The 25,078-nt window shown below is 39.5% G+C and overlaps 2 protein-coding genes and 1 long non-coding RNA gene across 5 annotated transcripts; 1 reads left to right on the plus strand and 2 right to left on the minus strand.

Annotated features, from left to right (window-relative positions):
- Window positions 1-1,104: 1,104 nt before the first annotated feature.
- On the minus strand, window positions 1,105-18,052 carry rbm10 (RNA binding motif protein 10). Of its 2 annotated transcripts, none has more exons than XM_047807583.1 (22): window positions 17,912-18,052; window positions 16,716-16,767; window positions 15,272-15,656; window positions 14,728-14,883; window positions 14,195-14,264; window positions 12,150-12,223; window positions 11,488-11,574; window positions 11,054-11,114; window positions 9,747-9,905; window positions 9,477-9,637; window positions 8,543-8,640; window positions 8,252-8,339; window positions 7,955-8,147; window positions 7,781-7,872; window positions 7,244-7,307; window positions 6,891-6,982; window positions 5,902-6,072; window positions 5,660-5,812; window positions 5,213-5,275; window positions 4,618-4,800; window positions 4,019-4,075; window positions 1,105-2,465 (listed from the first exon to the last, which is right to left on the minus strand). In XM_047807583.1, the coding sequence occupies exons 2-22, from the start codon at window positions 16,730-16,732 to the stop codon at window positions 2,409-2,411; spliced, it is 2,481 nt and encodes an 826-aa protein (XP_047663539.1). In that variant the 5' UTR covers window positions 16,733-16,767; window positions 17,912-18,052; the 3' UTR covers window positions 1,105-2,408. The 2 variants fall into 2 exon arrangements, with proteins under 2 accessions (XP_047663539.1, XP_027014957.2); XM_027159156.2 differs by having other exon boundaries at window positions 14,728-14,886; window positions 17,912-18,051.
- On the plus strand, window positions 17,516-19,738 carry LOC113650697. Its single transcript, XR_003442481.2, has 2 exons — window positions 17,516-17,658; window positions 18,202-19,738. It is a non-coding gene; the product is annotated as an uncharacterized LOC113650697 (long non-coding RNA).
- Window positions 19,180-24,608, minus strand: rhoac (ras homolog gene family, member Ac). Of its 2 annotated transcripts, none has more exons than XM_027159159.2 (5): window positions 24,486-24,608; window positions 21,292-21,447; window positions 20,647-20,767; window positions 20,369-20,499; window positions 19,180-20,244 (listed from the first exon to the last, which is right to left on the minus strand). In XM_027159159.2, exons 2-5 carry the CDS (start codon window positions 21,445-21,447, stop codon window positions 20,071-20,073), a joined length of 582 nt encoding a protein of 193 aa, XP_027014960.1. In that variant the 5' UTR covers window positions 24,486-24,608; the 3' UTR covers window positions 19,180-20,070. The 2 variants fall into 2 exon arrangements, with proteins under 2 accessions (XP_027014960.1, XP_027014959.1); XM_027159158.2 differs by having other exon boundaries at window positions 24,452-24,598.
- Between the last annotated feature and the right edge of the window lie 470 nt (window positions 24,609-25,078).

Genomic DNA, 25,078 nt, shown 5'->3' on the forward strand with positions numbered 1-25,078 from the left:
GGTCCGAAAAGAATAATGAAGGAATTCAATCTTAACATAGTTCTTTTGTTTTATACTGAAGCTTCAAGGATGATGTAGAACACGTAAAGGAGATGAATATCATTTATAAAAAATAAAAAAAGGACACGAAACACGTCACATATATTAATATTCAACGATATTATTTCCTGTTCTTGTTCTCGAGGTCATTTTTGTCCTGTATCTTACATTACAAGCACAAATTTCACTAAATCATTTTAAAACACGGTGAAACACACACAAAAAAAAAGTGTTTTGTTTTTTTTGTTTGATTTTTTACAAAAAAAAAAGTTAATTAATTAACTAGAAAAAAGAAAAAAGAAAAAAAAGTGGAATGTTAATCTTGCTGATCGCTCCATGCGGGAAAACATGGACCTTTTATTATTTTTGTAATCTGAATGTAACACCACGGCTTTGTGTTTCTGTGTGTGTCGTCGTGTGTCGTGTCAAAACGCATGTGCTGTACAAAACGTCGATTCATGGTTTTATTTTATTTCTTTTAATTGCAAACCTCTGAATGTTTATTCCATCTGCTGTTTGTTGTTGCTGTTTGTGCGCCGACCGTGTCGATTTTTATCGGAAACTAAATTAAAAAAACAAACAAAGCAAAAAAAAAACCCACTGTGTGATTGATGTGTCATGAATAAAACAAGCCGTGTGTGTGTGTGTGTGTGTGTGTGTGTCTGTAATATTTCCTGATTAAGCCATGACATCACAACATTCGCATGATCTAGTTTTGTTTGTAGTTTCATTAAACAAATGATCTAATTTAATCTAATTTCCTCGTCATGTGATGCTAATGTTAGCAACTTCACGATCATTGACGCTACCTGCTACATTCAAGTTACCTGAAACAGAGAAGGTTTGAAATCGGTGCATCGATTGATAGAAAAAGAAATGAATTGTTATGGAAAAAGGACAGATGTGTAAAACTATTGTATACGATTTAATCACGGATTTCAAGCTGAGACGTGTTCGGCTAACTCCCTCGTTCAGCTCGTCATTACGTGCGTCTCCGCTGGTGTGAGTTTAAAGATGAATCCCGCCCAATTGTGAACAAGAGCCACAGTAACATCAAGCGCCGTGTACAATGCAGTCCGATTCTTTATTTGTCATTTATATAATGCTTTACATTTATAAACGCTTAACAAGACCAGGAGTGATGGAACTCTAATATCATCATTGCCTCTTTTCTTTTTAAAATCTTTACTCATAAAACAGTTTGTTTAAAACGCATACAGACTTACAAAAATACAAGTATGTCCTGAAGAGAAAACGTGTATGGATCGCACGTGATATGTATGTTGATCCCACTCGCAGCTGATTCTGGACCGTTTCTGCGAACTAGCTCTTGCGTATAAGGTTTGACTGAAACCGAAACTTACGACTGTTTTGACTTCCTGCACGCTAAGATAACTATCATACTTGTCTTGCTAGTTTGCGAGACGTTTTTGTGTAAATAAAAAGCTGAGTTTTGTTAGCAAAAGACATAAAACATGGACAATACACTCGTTTGACGATGACGTGTAACGATGCACAAACGCGATGTGGCACGACGGAGTTTGTATACAGCGTGAAGCTTAAACGGACTTAAACGGATTTAAAGGACTAGACGCGCTAATCTCGCTGCATAGACAAGTGTTCGAAAGTTTACACACTTAAGAGCGCAGAAAGTTTTAATGAACAGGTTCATACTGAAATAGTGGTATTCTATTCCAGTCAGAAATTGACATCACGTTCCTTTAAAATATTGCTAGGATTTCTTTAAAGAAAGAAAAAAAAAAAAGATACAATCCTGAATATTTCTGCTGTCCCTCGATAATAAAAAAAAAAAAGAGAGCTATTCAAAATTATAATCACAACACTTACATGGAAGCTAATGGGTTCCCTTTAAAAACAAACGCTTAAAATAATAAATGAGAAGACTATGATCTATGAAAGTGACCAAGTAAAAATAAATTTGTTAATAAAAAAAAAATAATAATAATAACAGCAATTATATTTGTAAAATATAAACAAACAATTTCTGATCGCTGATGTTAATTTCTTTCTTTTCTTTTTTTTTTTTTTTTACGGAAAATAAAGGCTGAGATTTTTAAGACACCACACTGTGGTGAAGGTTTTATCGGTTGCCGAACACACACAAACACACGCACATTTACCTCAGTGGATTCTTATTACTGAAGAATGCATTAATGCATTATTTAACACCAGAGATGTGGTGTGTTCGTGTGTGTTGACGAGAGGGGGAAAAAAAAAGAAAAAAAAGAAATCGATCTGAATGCGCTCCTAACACTCAGTGTTAATTATGGCTTTGTATGACATGAAGTTGATTCTGTTAGTGCACTGTGTGTGTGTGTGCGTGTGTGTGTGTGCATGTGTGTGTGGGGTCACATTGGGCTGTATTTCCTCTTTTTGGCATCTGGTGTGTCGCTCCTGTATTTCATCTACAGTGGAGAAAGAAAAATAAATCTGTCACATTGTACAGCTGCAATTTGAATGCAGACATTAGACCTTTTCAAATATAATTATTAGTCATATTTTATTAATTATGTAATTACACGAGCACATTATATGAGCACAAAGGGCTCATCTGAAGCTTTCCGTGTTGTCAGAAGTCGAGCATTTGAGCTGAAATTCGAGCTCTAGTTCTGATTCTAATGAACTGCGGAGCTCGTTTGGTTTCAGTACGTCATAATCGGTGGTTATGGTGCGTAACCTGTTGGAGTGAAAGGTCCTGGGTTTGAATCCCAGGTCCACCGAGCTGCCACCCCTGGGGGCCCCTAAGCAAGGCCCTTAACCCTTGATTGCTCAGCTGTGTAAATGCGATAAATGTAAGTGGCTCTGATTGAAGGCGAAATAGCTGTAAATGAACTACTGTATTTATTTATTTAATAAAATGACAAACTTCAACATTGTGTTTAGAATATTAAAGCTCTAGATAAAAATGAAATGTTACACATTACAAACAAAAACAGTGCACATTGTTTCACATGGTTTATAATGCAGGAAAAAAAAAAGGCTTTTCAGTGATTTTTTTTTGTTGTTCAAAATATTCGAAGTGTTGAAGTGAACTAGGGCTGGGCGATATGGCTGAAAACTGTATCACGATATCAGTGTTTCGTATCGGTTGATATCGATAATTATCGATATTTTTTATGACCTATTTAAAATAAGGTCAGGGAGAAAAATATATTCCATTTAAACATTTTTATTTGAAACTTAACCTTCCTCTGATCAGAATTCCCTCAATTATTAAGACAGAAATGTCAACAAGCAGGAAAACTCAAATAATTACCATGTAAACATGACTCTAAAGTCACAATGAACACTTAACGATTCTCTCTTAATGTTTAAGGTACAAAATGAAAGAAAATGTAAGAAATAGTTAATAAAGTGTAATAAAGTAGCGCAAAGTGTTAAATATAAACATAGAGAAACGGTCTTGCATAATTTGCAGACGACATTGTGACTACAGTCAGACTTATCCAAAAAACTGCCATACTGGCGAGCCGACATTTCCTCTTTTACAATTTTTACAATTTTCTCGCTCGCTGCGGCTCATTTTCTGCTCATCAGTCGCCGGTTACTGACTCGGAATCCAGCAGACCAGCACGAGACGACGATATGGCACAACCAAACTTGATACTGTTACATGATTGGCTGTTAGCGTGTCACTCCCTACGTTGCTAGGTTACCAGAGAGTGAGTGCCTTTGTTAATGCAACCAAACTTGCTTCGCAACCTCTGTTTTCTTCCGACGAAGAATAAAAAATATCGAACACATTTTTTTATTGATATCGATCACGTGTCTATCGCGATACATATCGTTATCATTTTATCGCCCAGCCCTAAAGTGAACTGAAGCTTAAATGCAGTTATCATTAAACGGAGCTGTGACCAGAGTGTATCTTTACACCCCTGGTACATGTAGATATAAAGGTAAGAAACAAATGTTAATGAAATGATGAGAGGAGGATTGTGGGAGAGGTTTTACTCACCTGGCTCTCCATGCTCTCCTGCAGGGCCTGTCGAGCTCTTCTCTGCTCAAGATTTTGCTAAAGAAAAAAAAACAAAAAAAGGTGTGAAAAATCCTTCGTTGAAGAAAATATTGGGACACTTTCTTCCCGTCTAAACTGACGGTTAACGCTGATGTGTAAGAGTCTGGTTGGATGTGAGCCGACGTCTGCTGGTTGCTTCCTATTGCTATTATTGTGGTTATAATTAAATGGTTGAAGAGGTTTTGGTTTGGTTGGTTTTTTTTTTTAAATCTCGTTCCAGCTTTGAGACGCATCCTGTTTGTTTACGTGTCTGTGAGTGAACCATAAACACCATAAAAATCTTCTCTCTCTTGTGCATGACTTTTGCTGCTGGAAAATCTTTTCGCAGATTTACAAATCAGTACTGATTAGTGGTATCAATGTTCCATCATAATTGTTACTTAAAAAAGTCCATTATAAATCCACAAATATCGATGTTACTGTTTCATCTATTTATCATCAGGGTGATAACTTTATATCTTTATATATTGTAAAGAAAGAAATCAAAAGCTTACAGAGTTGAAGTGGTGACGTCGGGTAAAACAGGAGGAAAGGTTTACCTTATGGAGCTCTGAGAGCTGCTGATGTCTGATTAAAGCCTCTTTACTGGGAAACTGTCTCCTGCAGAGTAAACATGCCAGTTTAGCCCAGTCTGTCATCCTCTCATCCCTCTCTCCTCTTCCCACATCTTCTCCATCCGTCTCTCCTCTGTACACCAACGCTGAAGTCTGAGGAGGAGGACTCTGTAAGGGACGCACACAGAGACATTCATTTATTTTATTTTATTTACATCGTTTGGCAGACGCGCTTAAATCTCTTATCATTTTATACAAACCATAGACACAGATGTACACACAGACACACACACAGACAGAGACACACACAGAGAAAGAAAGACACACACAGACACAGAGAGACACACAGACAGATAGAGACACACAGACAGACAGACAGAGAGAGAGAGACAGACAGACAGACACAGACAGACAGACAGAGATACAAAGAGAGACACACAAACAGAGAGAGAGACAGAGAAAGAGACACAGACAGACAGAGAGACACACAGACAGACAGACAGAGAGAGACAGACAGAGAGACACACAGACAGAGAGAGAGACAGAGAGACACAGACAGACAGAGAAAAAACCCGCTCACCTCTCTTTCTTCAGGATGCTGTATGTGCTCCGTCAGAATCTGCAGACGGTCTGAAAGAGCACCCTGTGTTTACAAGAGAAAAAAAATGCAGTCATTAAATGATTCAACTCAACACACACACACACACACACACACACACACAGCTTACAATAAGTCTAAATAAATTGCTTATATTGTCCTGTTACTGCACAGTACTGCAGAATCCTTGGACCTGTCTGGTCAGAAAGTATTGCTTCATTTCCTAGAACATGATCTAATACATTATCGTTTCTATAGTAACAGGTCATACACTTGTATGGAAGATGCTCTACATTAAAGGATAAAAAGTTTAATATATAAATCATTAATACTGTGAAGTCTTCTATGCTTTTTTGGAAGGAGTCTCCAGTGTCGGAGGTTAGTGACCCTGAACGAAATGATGGAAAATGATTACGCAGAAAACTCCACCTTCTTCTCCAAAATAGCGTATCCGGCGTCGGCGCTGGCGGACTCTCGGCGCTCGTCCGCGAGTCGGGCCTGCGTGAGAGCGGACGAGGCCGAGCGAACGCTCTCCTTCTGTCTGTTCATGCTTTTAGCCCAGCGCTCCATGTCTTTAGCAATCTAACACACACACACACACACACAGTAATGCAGCTGGATGATGTGATTTCGATCAGTGTGTGTAATGTGTGCCGTTCGGATCAGCTCACCTGCTGTGCTGTCTTGGTTTTGGGTTTGTCCTTCTTCTCCTTGGTCAAAGACGAGAAGTCAGAGGTTGTAGCCATGGCGGCAGGATCGGTGCCATCATTAGGGGCAGGAACGTAAGTGTGTTTTTCTCCGTCCCAGTACATGTACTGCTGAGTGTGGGGGTTGTAGTAATACTGAGGGAGACATCATATGATACGATTTCACAATGAATCAGTTTAAATCTCAACACTATTATTATTATTATTATTATTATTATTATTATTACTATTATTATTATTATTATTATTATTATTATTATTATTATTATTATTATTATTATTATTATATCTGTAGTAGTACGTTGGTGTTAGATATATGACCATACTGGAAAAACAAAAAAACGACACAGTTTGATGTGGTACAAATTATAGATCTAACATGATCCACGTTGCCATGCTTGCCTCATTTCCACACAAGAAATGAAGCATCGTACAAGGGTGAAAGGTCAGGTTGCACATCGCTGCTTTAATAGGCAGGAACTGAACTTAACTGCCAGGCTACATTTAAGTGCAGGTAGCGTCAGCTAATGTCTTCCTCTCAAATGGATTAGATCACACTCTCCGCCTTGTGAGTAACACAATAAGTACGCAGCCTTTTAACCGGTATATTTCCTGTTACGCTGCAGGTTTATTAAGCATTGTAAACTGTATACTGTACAGTGGGGCTCGAAAGTTTGGGCACCCCAGGTAAAACGTTTTATTAATATGCACAAAGAAGCCAAGAAAAGATGGAAAAAATCAGATTAGATATTCCTATAATATGTCAAAAAAAAGTTAGATTTTATTTCCATCATTTACACTTTCAAAATTACAGAAAAACAAACAAACAAACAAAAAAAAAGCGTATGCAAAAGTTTGGGCACCCTGCAGGGTTTATAGCATGCGCCGCCAAAAAGCAACACAACGTTCGGTTTGATATTGTAGAAAAATTTAGAGAACTTTTTTTTTTTTACCTGGGAGTTGGGATCGTAGTAAAGTCCAGTCAGAGGGTCATAGTAATAAGCCGAGCTTTCGTCGTACTGATACGTGGACACATCAGGATCAGCTGAAACGACAAAATACAACCGATTGACAAAATTCATTAAGCTTGTAAAAAATAGATAGATAGATAGATAGATAGATAGATAGATAGATAGATAGATAGATAGATAGATAGAAAGAAAGAAAACACACACAATTTCCTGTGTGTTCAGATCAGGATGGAACGGTCATTGGTGATGAAACATAACCGGGGGGAGAAAATAAAATAAAAGTGACGTCTCTTTAAGAGGAAATCTATCCCTGTTCACTGTAAGTGGGGACTTACGGTACTGCTGAAGCTCATGCGCTGTTCCTGGGGTGGCAGGTTGAGGCTTTCCAACAATCTCGACCTAAATCACACGCACACACCCACACACATAAACAGCCATACTATAGTTATGGAAAATCCATTACAAAAGAGGGTTTGAAACACGATGAAACAAGTGAGTCAGTTAGAGAACCAATTAGTAAACGATTCACTGATTCGTTTCTAAAAGACTGGCTTGTGTAAAAAAAAAAAAAAAAAAAAAAAAAAAAGTACATTAAAAAAACATATTTCCAAAAGAAGATTTGCTTGAATGAACGAGTCGGTGATTTCGTGAGTCGTTTGCTTGAGTGAAGAGGTGAATCGTTTAGTAAATTTGTTCAGACAAAGTCCTGATTTATACTTCTGATGTTTATTCATACGACAGAACAATTTAACATCCAATGAGCTGTTGGGATTTTGGTGGTTACTTTACATATCTGACACAAATACTCAAGTAAACGCACACGCGTGTGTGTATGGGTGTATTTGTGTGTGTGTAAGTGTGACTAGATTTACCTGGCTTGGCCGTGAGCTGACAACCTGTGTTAGTGTCTGTATGTGCGCAGAACTGAAGGCTGCACCTTCGGTTACCGTGGGAACCAAGGACGCTAACGGAAAAAAAAAAACCGTTAGTAAAGATATTTAACCCAGTTCTCATTAGTGTACATCGTTTGTCCTTCTGTATCTCACCTGTAGTCATACTCCCTTCTTCATAGACCCCTATTAACCCTGGAGCAGAATTTGTCACAGGGCCTGTCCCGATAACAGCACCGGCCCCTTGATAGCTGACTGCCTCTGAGGCAACTCCTTCTGGTCTCTGCTGAATAAATGTAGATGTTGCTGCCCCCTGCTGGTACACACTCACGTCTCCTCCTGCGGACAGCTGACACGTGGAAAAGGAAACCCGGTGTTGAGTTTTCCGTATTGATTCGAATATGAAGAATGAAAGACAGATTAATGTGAAAGATTTCTGTATTAGTGTATGACCTGGGAAACAGCCCACTGTGCCGCAGCGATGGCTGTACTCGCTACTGTCGCCGCACTCACTCGACTGCTGTCGGCCACCGATACCTCTCTGAGAAGGAGACGGTATAAGGGAGACGAGGACAAAAATAAAACCAGCAAGCTTGTACTGTTACATCGTTATATAACACGGGGTCTGAGATTTCAGGAAGCAATGAGAACATTTTGATCCCAGTTTTTTTTTTCCCCTTTTCCTGGGAAATGTTTCTGCTGAGTCTCTAATATCCCTTGGGTCATCGTGAGAGGTTTCTGTACCGTTTTGAGCCCTTGGCGAACTCCACGGTCACGCTTTTCCCGTCGATGGACAGCGGAGGCTGAAGAGCCTGAAGGATCTGCAACAGCTGAGACGCCTCCTGCGGGACAAACACAGCCTGGTCAATGAAAAGACACCGGATGCTCTTTACAAAATAATAATTGAAAAGATTTACAGTAACAACAGGGGTAAATATTTATAATTACATCATTTAGGGGTTTTTTTTTATTTATTTTTTATTTATACGGAAACAATTTTGTTAACTACATCGATTTCTCTGCCCGTTTCCTCATTATCTGCTATTTTGAATAGATCTGTAATATTATATAGTCAAAAGTTAATGATGATAGAGTGAATATTTCTCTAAAACATACATTTGATCATTTTTATATATTAACTTTAATTTGTTATCTAAAATGAGTTGGACTCTAGTGCAGGGGCGGCCAACCCTTTGCCCGGTTTCATTTGGCTCTTACGTTCATATCGAAGTTTGTATTTGTGTCTTTTTAATATACGTGTTCGCTTCGCTTGTGTTCAATACGGTATTTTCGTGCATGTGAGTGGGATGAAAATACCTCAAAGTTTCCCAGTAGGAGAAAGGAGTGTGCCCATGTGTATGATGCGGCTCTTTGCGGTAACACGGTAAAAAATGTGGCTCTTGGTCTCTGACTGCTCGGCCACCCCCTGGTCTAGTGTGTTTACCGGTCATTCGAATCATAATCAGTGTTTACTTACAGAAATTAGTGTCAAACTGGATGAGCGTTTCATGACCTAGTAATATTCTACTTTAATAATGCCTTTAATATGATTAAACGTACGACGGCGGAGAAAGCTAATTTATCGGCTTGGTAAATGCTAAAGGTTTATAAATTCACCCAAAGCTACCGTTTGGGAAAACGTGAAGGATTCCGTGTGATGCAGGTGGAGATACTGTACCACGATGGTGGTGAGCTGTACGAACGCAAAGCCACGATTCAGCTGCGTCTGTTTGTCTTTAATGAGCCGAACGTTGGTGGAAGTCAGAGTAGCGAACGGCGCCAGGGATGACAAAATGGCCTCTAGTGTGGTGTGAGGACCAAGATTCCTAAGGATTAGGGCTAGGATCACACACACACACACACACACACAGATAGAGAAGTTAGGGATATAATTTAAAGAACCCTGTTGAATCTCAGCGAGTTGTGTAAGCAGGTCAGAGGGACGTACTGTCGTTTGCTGCCTCCGCAGCCTGAGATGAAGCGGAGATGTTAAGCAGGGGGGTGGCTGACTGATAGATGGTAGGAAGAGGCAGTAAGCCCTGTGATGAATCCTTTGACTGCCTCAGGGTTAGATCTTTTTGCAGCATGGGCAGTTTGTGCTCAGCGTCTGAAATTTTTTACATTGGTGATCAGGACATGTTTTTCATGCAATAAATCTAAAACTAACTTAAGTCTAAACAAACTTTAACCTGAAGCTAAATAATTCTGATGAAAACATGTTGTCCAATTTTACACACGCTTAATTAGGGAGCGGTGGTATGACACGATCCCTAGATCCTTGTTCCAGATAGGCAGCCATTATAAATGGCAAAATAATACAAAAGGTTAACACAACGGTTCCCGAACTAGGCGCCCACGTGTGCCCATTTTCCACCAAAAAGAACCAGGTGCTGGTTCAGAGCGAGTGCTGGTTAAAAGTTGGTTCCACTGGCGATCCTTCTAAGAACCGATTTGCCTTTCCATCGGTTAGAGAGCCGTCACAGAGCCGAGTCTGACGTCACTGTATACGTGTCACGTGTCCCAGCAACGTTAGCGCAGCAGCGACAAACACAAACACATCCCAGATGTTCCTTTACTGTTAATGCTCATGGCTTTATGAACCTACATTGGCATGTACGTGCAGCTCTGTGTAATCTGTATAAACTGAGGTTGAAATCGAGAAAGTACATAACGTTATTTTATCATAAACACAGAAAAAAGTTAGCCTTAGCATGTAGCTACCTACTATCATGTGTGCTGATAAATGATCATATCGCGGTAAAGTAAAAGTGTATTAAACATTAGTATACTTAAGGTACATTGTCTAATGCGCTAACAGTAGCCCCGCCCACAGCTCCTGACACAAGCAGTTCTTAAGTCTAGACCAGCAACGTTTTGGTGCTACTTAAGAACCACTTTTCCTGGTTCAGAGCCGGTGCTTCGGCCTTCGAAAAAGAAAGAACTGGTTCTAAATTAGGCTCCGAACCTGCACTCAAACTGCCTCGGGGGAAAAGGGGCACATTGGAGTAGCCCTGATCCACAAAAGGATCTCACAACCTCTTTTGCCTCATTTAATTAGTTTGAAAACGAATAGTAGAAATATCCAAGAAAGCTTTAAAAAAAAAAAACAATCTCCCCTTTAAACCTTCTTGAGCTTAGTAAGCGAGTCGAAGAACTTTAGCTTTGACGTTTCAGAGACACACCGGTGATGTTTACGAGTCCCTGGGGATTCACACAAAAATGACTGGTAAACTAGAGAGGAAGTGTCACTTTTACCTGATTTTGGAACTCCGCATTTGAAACATTTCTCCCTTCGTTTGAAGTTCTGCACTCCGCACTGAAACGTACCAGAACAATATATCGACATTTACAACAAGTATATACTCAAAACATCAAGCTCGCCGTCGCCGTCCTTGTGTTCAAACTGCATTGGTTACATCTTAATTATCATCGCTGTATTTGTATAGTATGATGTATAATCCTTTTTTTTTATTTTAAATGTAATCGTTGACATATTCCTCTGATTTGAGAACTATGATACACTTCAGGGTGCGCTGGCATTGGGAAATAATCACTACCACAATAATCCGAACTTCACAGCTTCCTATTGTTGATAATTTTCATATAACAGCACACTAAAGAGTTTTCTGCTGTACGTAATCATGTGTCATGCAAAAATCCTCTGTGTGTGTGTGTATGTGTGTGTGTACCTTGTTACACAGCCAGTCCTCATTAGCGCGTGGCTTAGGATCACTATAGTGCATAGACACTCTGTGTCCCAGAACAGTGAGCAATCTCTGATGGATGGAAAAAGAATGAGAGAAGGAGGGGGAGAAAAGAGAAAATATGGCAGTCAGGGTCAGAAAATAAAATAACGAAACACTATAGACCTCAGGTCACAGAAAGAGAGAGAGAGAGAGAGAGAGAGAGAGAGAGAGAGAGAGAGTGTGTGTGAGAGAGAGAGAGTGTGAGAGAGAGAGAGAAGAGGCAGCGAGAGATCACCTTCAGCCAGAGAAAAATGGGACGGACGTGCCAGCCTCTCTCGGCCATTACCACTTCACCACCCCTCGACTTCAGGGGTAACACACGACATAAACCCACACTTCACAATAAACCCAACCTGTCTTTCTGAACAGTCCAAGAAGAGACGCCTCCTTGTCCTGACTGGTCGGGTGTTGGTTGGTGACACCAAAAGTTATCAATAAAGGCCATAACTTGTATGTATTCTATTATAATAATGACTAATAACAAGAAAGCAAAGCAAAAATCTTACGTATTACCACAGCTTGAAGAAAAACACTGACTATGTGCACACAATGTGTGTGTGTGTGTGTGTATATGTGTGTGTATCTGTGTCTGTGTGTGAAGTGACCTGGTTGGTCTCCATCCAGCGGCTGGCCTCCTGCAAGTGATTAAACTCGACGAAGGCGAATCCTCGGCTCTGACCTGCACACACAGCGCCGAGCCACAACAACACAACACAACATCGCAGTGAGGGGTTAATGCAGTCACTCGGACAAACAGGGGGTGGGGGTGGGGGAGAAATAGAGACCCACTGGTTTAGATTGACTCGGTGGTTTCTTAACACACACACACACACACACACACACTCTCACGTGCACACACACTCACACACTCTCTCTCTCGCGCGCACACTCTCTCTCTCTCGCGCGCACACTCTCTCTCTCTCTCGCGCGCGCGCACACTCACACACTCTCTCTCGCGCACGCACACTCACACACTCTCTCGCGCGCGCACACTCACACACTCTCTCTCGCGCGCGCACACTCACACTCACTCTCGAGCGCGCGCACGCACTCACACTCTCTCTCTCGCGCGCGCGCGCACGCACTCACACTCTCTCTCGCGCGCGCACACTCACTCTCTCTCGCGCGCGCACACTCACACTCTCTCTCGCGCGCGCACACTCACACTCTCTCTCTCACGCACACTCACACTCTCTCTCTCGCTCACACTCACACTCTCTCGCGCGCGCACTCACACTCTCTCTCGCGCGCGCACTCACACTCTCTCTCGCGCGCGCACTCACACTCTCTCTCGCGCGCGCACTCACACTCTCTCTCGCGCGCGCACTCACACTCTCTCTCGCGCGCGCACTCACACTCTCTCTCGCGCGCGCACACTCACACTCTCTCGCGCGCGCGCACACTCACACTCTCTCGCGTGCGCGCACACTCACACTCTCTCGCGCGCGCGCACACTCACACTCTCTCTCGCGCGCGCACACTCACACTCTCTCTCGCGCGCGCACACTCACACTCTCTCTCGCGCACACTCACACTCTCTCTCTCGCGCACACTCACACTCTCTCTCTCGCGCACACTCACACTCTCTCTCTCACGCACACTCAAACACATAAAAACTTCACATGGTCAGTCTGATGCCCCCAAAATCTCAAATTTTCAGGCTAAACCTAAATGGCATGTGCTGCCTCCACATTCTGCATCATAAACACACAGGTCCTGTGACATACTTACTGAGGGAGGATCTTCCTCTGATGCCTCCGGGTTTTAAACAAAATTATCAATTGAAATAAAAAAAAGAAATGGGCGACCCAACACATAACACAGGCCTGAGTGTGTGTTAAGATGCAAACAGACCAAATTCAAATGGCAGGAAATTCTTGCTTGGATGCAATAAGCACAAAAATACTCCTTCCTTTACTCCAGCTTTTCCCCCTGAACCGTGAGTCGATAAATAAACTCAGGACACGGCGTTATACCACAAACACCTACCGTGAGCGTAGGGGTTTCTCTAATGGGAATTCAATTTATGCTGCCTTCAACGTTCCCTAAATGATGTCATTTATGACCTCCCTGTCCTTGAGCTAAGAATAAGATACGAACGACTCCACGTATCTTCTTCACGTATCAACAAGCTAGCTAGCTAACTGTGATGAGCGACGCATAACGTCCTCCTCAAACCTCCAGTAGACTGTATACTCAGCTAGAAACTGTATGTTAGGATCTAAAGAAAACAGAAATACTGATATACATCTTATAAACCTTGAGCGGTCGTTTTGGTTCGACGCCACTTGCTGAACTCCAAGTTCTTTGGATTTTTTCCTAGTTGGAGGTCAGAAGTTACAAGTTAGTCGAACGCAGCGGTAGATTTGATGGAGCAAAACTAAACTTCTGGCCGATAGTTATGGTAAGATAATGCTCTATAGAGAGCTAGAGGTGAAATCAGCAAAGATGCTTCACCTCCTAAAGCGAACAGAGCTTTTCAGAGTGTGTGTGTTCGGGAGTGCCTGTCACTCTGCACACATGACGACTCAAACAAAAGGTTTAGGACGACGTGACACTTATTGGTGGGGGGGGGGGGGGGACCCTTCAACCTGTCTGCTAAAATAATAAAAAAAAAATTTTTGATCTGAAAATTTGAAAGTTTTATCACCTGAGGATTTGTTCCTCATCAGGCGAACATCTCGAGGCTGAATCCCCTGAACCTGGAGAAGGGCTCGGATCTGACACACACACACACACACACACACACACACACACACACACACACACACACACAAAATATGAAATAAAGATGTAAAAGTCTTATAAATACATTTAAATAAATAGAATCATTATTAAAATAATTATTTTTGAAATCCAATAATTAAATATATATATATATATATATTTTAGGAAATCTATCTAAATTATGACACATATATAAAACATTTTAAAAATGTAATCAAAAAATAAATGAATCACAAAAGGTTTTCCCTAATAACTCAAGTGGAATAACTCAATAACTAAGTTAAAAGCACCAAAAGAGTTATAATTTCTTATTATCTGAACGAAAGCTAAATGTAGTCATTTGCAGAAGGGGGGGTGTGTGTGTGTGTGTGTGTGTGTGTGTGTGTGTGTGTGTGTGTGTGTGTGTGTGTGTGTGTGTGTGTGTGTGTGTGTGTGTGTGTGTGTGTGTGTGTGTACCTCATTGGCGGTGGCGTCAGGTGGTAACATCCTCAACATGATGATGTTGCTTGGTTTCTGGTCTTCACCTCTGTAATCCCGATCACGCAGCTCTGAGTCCTCCGCATTCGACTCTGTCCTGTAATTCATCTCTCCATCCTCATCCCTCCATCCGCCCTGCTGCAGGAGAGGGGGAGGGTAAAAAGACGTAAGGTTTTCTGCAATCTAATTACTAATGCAGTTTACAAATTTCATCGTAAATCATTAATAAAGAGTGGAATGTGTAGAAGAACTCACACCTCCCTCATTTATTCTATCCTTTATTTTTAATATAGAGTATTTATAGGGAAACTTGCTACAGTGTTCCTGGTGCTGTTCTATATGGTGGATGGAAGGAAGGAAGGAAGGAAGGAAGGAAGGAAGGAAGGAAGGAAGGAAGACAGAAAGAAAGAAAAATAGGAATGAAAACCCTGTCACTCTACCCCATCTGCTCTACCCCCTCCCACTCTACCCCATCCACTCATACTTTAACCATTTTAACTGAACACTCGTCACTGGTCCTCACCCTTCGTGATCCAGCAGTTCTGGAATATTTCTCCTCTTCGGCTTGTCCTCCGTCTCTTCTCCACTCTTCTGTTCTGCGTCTGTAGCGCTCATAGTCTCGCGTGTGGGCATCATGTTCGTCCTCGAATCGAAAGTCTCTTTCCTCCTGTTCGACGTGCGCGTTGGTATTTGAAAAGCCGCTACCCCGCCGGTGTCCGTCTCCGCTCTCTCGGTTTCCTCGTGCTCTGAACCGACTGTCGTCAAAATCGCCACGTCCGTGCTGCCTGTCTTTACTTGCGTCATCGATTTCGTTATATCCGCTGTCGTGAGAATATCCGCGGTAGTCCACGTCTCTGTAGTCGTGATCCTTGATTTCTGTACGTCCCGTACGCTCGCAGCATCCGCTCCTAACACCGGAAGAGAAAGAATTTGAAGTCGACAAACACTACAACACACAGAGCTGGATTAAAACTGCTTCAACACAATAAAGGCTCTTTATGGACAAGAATGAAATGTACACAACTTCCTTTGGACTTTAAATAGAACAATAAGCCAGGATACAGTTTGTAAGGTATAAAGTACACGTTTGACATAAGCATACATTTTTTATCTCATCTGCATCTAGGGACACCCACAAAACTCGATAAGAGGTGAAGCACACAGAGAGCTGGGGGCACAAAACTAACCATCAGCGTAAAGCCTGAATGATGACGTTATTTAAAATCACTTCTATGGCAATAAAAACATTTAACTCCATATTGTAAAAATCTGCTTGGGTTTTTTTTTTTTTTTTTTTTTTTACAGCTTTGCAAGTTTTATTTGTCTAAATTTGTAGGTTTATGTTTGCTCGTTTTCTTTCTTTTTTTTTTAATTCCGTTTTTCTAATTAATGCAAACAATATAAAAAAATTCACAATGATACTCTTAATCACAAACATGAGGATTTTTTGGTTTCTGATAGAGACTCCAAAGCATTTCTAAAAGTCGTTTGTAAACGTCATAAAAATAAGCGATTTATTCTTGACAGTATATTCTAGGTAGAAGAACGCGATAATGATCTATAGTTGTTCAAGTCAAGGATTATACAAGCTAGTCTTCTTAAGTGCAAACCCGCATGCAATCAGGTAGGATACGAAAGGTTTCTCCACAAAATTTACAGGAAGAATTTTTTATGTATACGCTCATATTAAAAAATTATGTATAAATCCAGCATCATAAAGCAGGCCTAGTGTAATATGAGTCAAATTAAAACTTTGATATTTAAATTTGGATTGATTACATACAAGCGCATCTCAAAATTTACCAATAAATAATCAGATACATATTTAAATAAAAAGAAATTACCATTTCGTTCAATCTAGATCAATCTAGAAAAACAAAACTCTTCTGGAAGTGTGCGCAGCGACTTTATTTAAGGTTTCCGTTTAGAAACAGTTTATCAAATTAATATTAAAACATTTCACTCACCGCCTCCCATAATCCATGATCAATACCAAGATCTGCTCAGAGTCTCCTTCTCCTGACACAATAACACATCAAAAACAGATCAGTTTTGAAAGAAATTTCTACCCAAGTGCTGTTGAATTCTTGATTCAGAACAGCGAAAAAGTGTTAATGAAACAAGAGGGGGAAAAAAACACACACACACACACAAAACAGGGTTTTAAGTCAAGATGCAGATTAATCAGTCTTCACAGTACAAAGCTGATTATTTTCCCAGAACTGCACGACCTGTAACACATACATTTACACCAAGGCAATTTCCCCACTGTTACATTTTCTTAATAATTAAAGAATGACATCTGACACTTTATTATAAAATAATATAAAAAAATATAAATAAAATATATATCTAAATAAATAAAATAATATAAGTAAATACAATAATAATATAAAATATATATGAATTATCTTATAAAATATATTAAAAAATAAATAAATAACATTACCTTTATATATATATATATATATATATATATATATATATATATATATATATATATATATACACACACACACGTGTATATATATACGTTATATATATATATATATAATTTCATTTAATTTTAAAGCCTAAAACACGTAGTTTATCACCTATTTTTTTTTATTTGTTGATAAAATAAAAACAAAGTCCAGTCAGCTAGCTGTTGTAAGAAACGTTAGCTAGCTAAGCAATAAGATACACTTTAAACATTAAACATTTAAACCTCAATAAATGTTATAAAGACTGATAGAAAGCTAGCAAAGTATTCAGTAAGTAAGTTTTAATGCACCAATGATAACTGACATTAAAGTGAGCTAACGGACATTAGCACAGTCCAGTTATAATCATTAGTTAGCTGGATGCTAGCTAGCTAATATGAAGAAAACTTTTAATGAAAAAATCCCAACCGGTTGTTAGTATAAAATTGTAAGTATTAACAGTAGCCAACATTAGCGATTAAAAGTTCAGTCACTAATATCAACAATTTGTTTTAAATATGAACACGGCTTGCTAGCTAACGTAGCTAAAGTAGCTAGCTAACGTAGATAGCTTAGCATTAGCCTGCCTAGCAACGCTTCTATCATTGTAGCTGTTTAGCTTTGTTAGCTTTATTAGCTATCTAAACAAGCACATAAATCTTAAATATCGTTAATAAACAATGTTGTGTTAAAGCTCTTACCGTTATTATATAAAAAAGTTGTTTGTTTTGATGTTTGGGAGATTCCGCGTTCATGTGCGCAGTGTAGTCAGCTACTGTAGCTAAGAACGGGGTTGCCAAATCGCAACTAAATCACCCCGTCTGCTGAAGTCAACATTTAAGGGTCGTGGTTGTTAGAGAGAGAAAAAAGCTGTTATAATGCAGCAGAGTTTCCGGTAGCATTGAAAAATTTGTCATTTTCATACACCTACGATACACCTACTGAAGTGTTTTATTCCTTTTTGCCACTGATTACAATTTTCCATACATAGGGAGCATGAAGCCTGTACAGAAGACTCTCTGGATGGAGTGTCAATGCTTAGTTACATCCTATGGACAATTTAGAGATGCCCATCAACATGCAGTGCGTGTCTTTGTACTGGAAAAAGAATCTTCAGAAGAACATGCAAAAGCCTCGAACACAGGAGCAGACAAAGGAATCAAACACATAAACTCTGTAATCTGTCTCTCCTCCCCAGTGACCCAACATGCTACTCACTGTACCAATGTATCACTCATTGGTACAAGCCTGTTGAATTGGATACCAGAGGGGCAGAAAAGCATCAGCATCTCTAGTCGTTACATGAAGGTCTTGCACGAAGCAGAGAGATGTTTATTGACTGCAAGGATTTCAGAAATGTTTTTATTTTTTTCTCCAAAGCAGCAAAACCACAGAAGCAGCAAAACCACAGAAGCAGCGGAGAGAGAAACATCATTCGATCACAGCTTAACATGCTTAAAGCTCTAAGATCTAAGCGCTCGTGTTGTGCAGAGTGTGACCACGTGTTATCTCCTCCAATGGACGCTAAAAAAATAAAGCTTTTTTAACATCTTTTTTGACCGCATTTAGAGGGCCATCATGTTCTGTAGATAGGGGTCATCCTGTCTCTTCATCCTGGAAGATGCAACATCTACCAGGACAGAAAAGTTTCACCAGAGGGTGAAATACATGTTTTAGTTCCAGCAAGACAAACCATGCCAGCAAATATATATAATATATAAACCTAACACCATGTAGATCTTAAACTTTAACGGAACGCATCACTTTAACTCAAAAAATATGTAAATAATTTAGTATTTACTTAAAAGTATGTTGTATATAGAGTAGAATAATTCACACCTTTATAAGCAATCCTGTTTCTTGTCCCTTAAATAACATTTATCATCATCATCATCTCTCCCTTCAATGACGTCTTACATCCTGCTTAATTTAACTCAAAAGTAAAAAAAAAAAAAAAAGACAGACACAGTTTTGCCTTTTCCATTCAATTTTATTTTCTAAATGCGACGTTTAAAAAAAATTGTATGTTTTTAAATAACATGAAACCAAATGCCAAATGTATCAGGTCACTAATGTACAGCCCAGAATCCTGAAAGGCACCAGGCATGGGAAAAAGAGGGAAAAAAAAAAGAAGCAGCCTAAATACACTCATTTACAAAGAAAGATGCGCATGCATTCATATACACACATATACAAACATACGTACAGTCGGTTCAACATGGTCGCTGAAGACGGGAGGATGAAAACCAGTGAAGAAGGAAAGATAAAATAAAATTAAAATCCTAATGACTGATTCCTTTTAAAAACCTAACCTCAAGCACTCAGAGGAAAGTCTGAAAATAACCCTGCTCTGTGTTCTAAAACTGGGTTACTCACCCCCTTGTTCACTTCCCCTTAAATACAGTGTTTTATTGGCTTGTAAAGTAGTTAGCATGGTAACGGTCACACTGGGTAATGGACTGGCAGAGTAAAATAATGATTGTGGAGACGTCCAGTCCTAAACCGCTCACGTAAGTCAATGTTATATATATATACATATATATAAAAATGTTTCTTGCATCGTCTGCCTTATTGGGGATGCAGCGGTCACCTTAAGATAACCAAGTGTGCTCAACCAAGGGAAAGTGGACAAGGGTGTATTATATCCGTTATTAGAACAGGGCCCTATTCTGGGCTTCATAATGACAAAAATAATGGCGTTATCCAAATCGCTAAGCTGCTTCAGATGTCCTTATCACGGATCACGGTTTCTCTAAATCCCCGTCTCCGATTGGCCGTATCGGAATCGTGGGAGTCAAACCCCGCCCCTCCCTGTTTCACGACGGCAGAGTTAAAAGATCCTCCGCCTTTAGTTTGATGCCTATAATAAAAGGCAGCCGGACTTCTTGCCACGCTTCTTGGCCTGCAGCGCCGCCCTGGTGGCCATTTCAAACACTTCCCTTACGCCGTCTTTTGTCTTCGCTGAGCATTCTAAATAACCAAAAGCGTTGATGCGGTTGGCCATGTCGCGACCTTCTTCTGGTTTTACAGGCTCCTGTAACAGAGAATTGATTATCAGGTACACACATACACACACACACGTGCTTTGGAAACAAATTTTTGAGCGTGATTTACACATTATTGCCTTGTAAACAAAGCCGATAATGCGGTGCTCTGACCTGTTTCATTTTGGACAGCTCTCGTCGAGTGTGCTCGTCGTTACGCAGGTCCTTCTTGTTTCCCACGAGGATGATGGGAACGTTCGGACAGAAATGCTTCACTTCTGGCGTCCACTTCTCTGGGATATTCTCTGAAAGAAGACAACAAAATGAAGACGAATAATGGTGGTAATAATATTAAAACAACACTGGGGTCCTCTTGGTTGTGTGAAAAAATTGGCTGAACGTCGATATAATTATATTGAGTAACTTATTTTTTTATTTTTTTCATGGCTCACCCAAGCTGTCAGGACTGTCTATAGAGAAACACATGAGGATGACGTCTGTGTCTGGGTACGAGAGCGGCCTCAGGCGGTCATAATCCTCCTGACCGGCAGTGTCCCACAGAGCGAGCTCCACCTGCGCGTAAACACACACACACACACACACACACACACACACACACACACACACACACACACACACACACACACACACACACACATACACACAGAAAGAGAGGGACACTAAGTAAACCATGTTTCTTCCTCGGTGCATACAGATGGGTGACAAATTAAAGGAAAACCATGTGGCCTTGTTACTATCCATCGCTGCAAACCTAAACCGACCAATCACCTGCAATGGGAGTGGCTTCATCCACGATGACCCCGCCCCCAATCACAGGGTGCGAGCTCACAGAATTGTTTGTTGAGGATGACAATGATGTAAATCATGCATCATAACCTTCACACTAAGGTTTGTTGCTATTCCTTTAATTTATCACCTCCATTATGTTCAGTGTACAGTATTACTGACCAAACAATGCAGTAGTGAAGTGAAACTATACAGAGAATAAAGGACTCGATAAACTGCTCATCATTTAGTAAATCAATTAATAAAGTGACCAATTTCCCTCCTTCCGACGGCAAACTCGTCCTTCGTACCTGCTTTCCGTCCACCTCGATGTCGGCGACGTAATTCTCGAACACGGTGGGAACGTAAACCTCAGGGAACTGGTCTTTACTGAACACGATCAGTAAGCAGGTCTTTCCACAAGCACCGTCCCCAACGATCACCAGCTTCTTTCGGATCGCCGCCATCTGACAACGTCGAAGACAGAAAAATATAATGAATAAATCAAAAAGTCGGTCATTTTGGATTTTTTTTTTTTTGCTTTAATATGTTTTATTTTTAAACCTCATTCAAAAAACCAACACACAAATATCGTATAAGAAAAAAAGTGTATTGTAACCTAATGTACTGCAAGTAACATAAGACAAATATAAGAATAGCGGCTCAAAGTAACTATAAGTACGATAAAACTACTGTTACTACCGACACTTTCAGATTGTGTTTAAACAACACGGGCTAATACAAGGTCTTTGAGCTAAAATCAAATAAATAATTAATAGTGTGATGTTGGAGAGTAAAACGGAGTGTCCGGCTAAATCCATCACACAGTTTTTTTTTCTGCACATACACACGAACACTAAAATGAGGAACCTGAAATGATGAGTTTAATCAGAAGTCCCTAAACTATTAGAAAAGTATAAATATATCTCATTATACAGAGGAGGATTCTGTGAGAAGATGCATCACATGTACGGAAGGAATCTCCAGTGTCAGATAGGAGAGTCAAAGATGAAGAGCTTTTGAAGGTTTCTGAAAGTTTTAGTAGTAGTGAACACTTGCAGGAAGGAAAAAAAAAGAGAGGTTGGTGAGAGGACACGCGTGTGTGTATGTATGTGTGTGTGTGTGTATATATATATATATAGTTAGCTTAGCAGTTTTTAGGAACGTAATAAATATTTATAAAGAGCGGTTATACGGTAAGATTACACATTTAAATATAAGCAACAAGTTTGTGTTTTTGTCTCAATTAGATAAAGTGAAGTTGTTTGTGCTTTATAGGCCTCGGGACGGGCCGTGTGTGTGTGTGCGTGTGTGTGTGAGAGAGAGAGAGCGTGAGTGTGTGTGTGTGTTGTTTTGTGTGTGTTTGTTTTGTGTGTGGCAGAGAGAGAGGGAGAGAGTGTGTGTGTTTATTGTTTTGTGTGTGTTTGTTTTGTGTGTGGCAGAGAGAGAGGGAGAGAGTGTGTGTGTTTATTGTTTTGTGTGTGTTTGTTTTGTGTGTGGCAGAGAGAGAGGGAGAGAGTGTGTGTGTTTATTGTTTTGTGCGTTTATTGTTGTGTGTGTGTGAGAGAGAGAGAGAGAGTGAGAGAGAGTGTGTGTGTGTGTGTGTGTTATTGTTTTGTGAGTGTGTGTGTTTAGTGTTGTGTGTATGTGTATGTAGACATATATACGTGTATATAACTCTAAACGGATAAAATACGTGCAATGGAATTAAATATATGACAAAGCACTTCATCTGCTACATCATGTTTCCTGTTTATTTTCCATTCCTTCTTTAGCTAAACCTCATTATAGCTCTGAATCAGGTTTTTTTATGTGCTCGACGACGAATGAGACCCTGTGGCTTGATGAAGTGATAGTCAGCAATTTGTGTTGTCAGGCTTCTGTTTGAGCAAATCGGACCTAAAAGGGCGAAGCGTGCAGGGGTTTTATCTGAAGCAGCTTCTAGTATACAGTGACAATAAAAGCCAAAAAGGCAACCAAAGATTTCAGGCAACCAGTGAATATCTGTCTAGTCATCATTATGTTGTGATTATTTTATGCTGGAACGACTAATTCTCCAAGTTACGTAATAAAAATAAACTAGCTCTTATTATTGATTAGCTGAACTAGGGTGAGGTGCAGGGATTAATTACTATTATTATGATTTTTATTATTATTGTAGGAGTTAATTATAGTGATAAATAACAGCTGGACTCTATTGACGTTTTAATTCAAAAGTTTGACACTATTAATCGATTACCAAAATAATTGCTAGTTGCAGTATTGTTATTTGTACTTTTATGATAATTATATCATATATAATAATTATTATAAAAATATTATTCATTTGTTAATTAAGTTCATATATTCGGTTAATAAGTAAAGCAAATGAAGATTCCGAATAAGAAAATCCCAAGAGCAAAACACTACAAGAGAGAACATAACACGATACCCGTATGGTATAAAAAACAATAAACACACAAATACATCTACATACATACATACACACACATATACACGTCTACACACACCAACACACACAACAATAAACACACACACACATAAATACATACATATACACACACATAAATACATCTACATACATACACACACACACACAACAATAAACACACACACACACACAAATACATCTACATACATACATACACACACACACATATACACGTCTACACACACCAACACACACAACAATAAACACACACACACATAAATACATACATATACACACACAAATACATCTACATACATACATACATACATACACACACACAACAATAAACACACACACAACAATAAACACACACACAACAATAAACACACACACAACAATAAACACACACACACAACAATAAACACACACTCAACAATAAACACACACACACACACACACATAAATACATCTACATACACACACACACATACATACATACACACACACACATACGCACATGGCTACACACACACAAAACAATCACACATACACACTCTCACTCTCTCTCTCGCTCTGTCTCTCTCACACACACCCTCTCGCTCTCTCACACACACACTCTCGCTCTCTGTCTCTCTCTCTCTCTCACACACACACACACACACACACACACACACACACACACACACACACACACACACACACACACACACACACACACACGGCCCATCCCGAGGCCTATAAAGCACAAACTTCACTTTATCTAATTGTGACAAAATGAGACAAAATGAACTTAAAACACAAACTTGTTGCTTATATATAAATGTGTATTCTTACCGTATAACCGCTCTTTATAAATATCTATTAAGTTCCTAAAAACTGCTAAGCTAACAAGGTAGCAGCTAATGGTAGCTCAATGCTAGCAAACACAAATAAACCCTAATGAATGAATAAGGTTTGTAAAACCATCAGATATTAACGCACAACCTGTTAGTTTAACCAACTTAAACTAAAGAACAAAAGTATTTATTATTGAGTTTTACCGTTTCTCTCAACAGCGACAAAATAGCGACTCACTTTCCTGTCCGACTTTAAACCCCGCCCACATGCGGTGACGTCACACCCATTTAACGGAAGTGCCACGCTGTAAAAGTGCACGCGGACCAGGGAAAATGTCTCGATGTAAAAATAAAAGACTTAACAACATTTACAATAACGTTGATATCTTTATCAAATGTACTTTTTTATCCAACTTTTATATCTCGCAAGGTGTCTTTAAGTCCCCACCGATTTCTTTTTTTTTAATGACATTAAAATATTAAATATTATTTTATATTAAATAAATATTATTATTTTTTAAAGCTGCTTAGACAACCTGCATTAAAATTGTTAGGAATATGTGTGAGATTAAAAATATACTGGACTTTTTAGTTAGTTTTGTAGTCCTGTATTTATCCCTTAGATTGTCTGGACCAATCAAAGGACGCGTTTCAGTTCCAAACAGACGCAGAACGCAATGTATTATGGGATATGTAGTTTTTGTCTCACTACCGGCATAATAATTATATAAACGCTATCAAAGTAGTACAATAAAAAAAACATTTCGTATTTGTATTATAAGACCTGCATAAGTATGACTTATGGTATATAATACGAAAGTCTATATACAC

The sequence above is a fragment of the Tachysurus fulvidraco genome, chromosome 23 (genome assembly GCF_022655615.1).
Source record: "Tachysurus fulvidraco isolate hzauxx_2018 chromosome 23, HZAU_PFXX_2.0, whole genome shotgun sequence".
Classification (NCBI taxonomy): domain Eukaryota; kingdom Metazoa; phylum Chordata; class Actinopteri; order Siluriformes; family Bagridae; genus Tachysurus; species Tachysurus fulvidraco.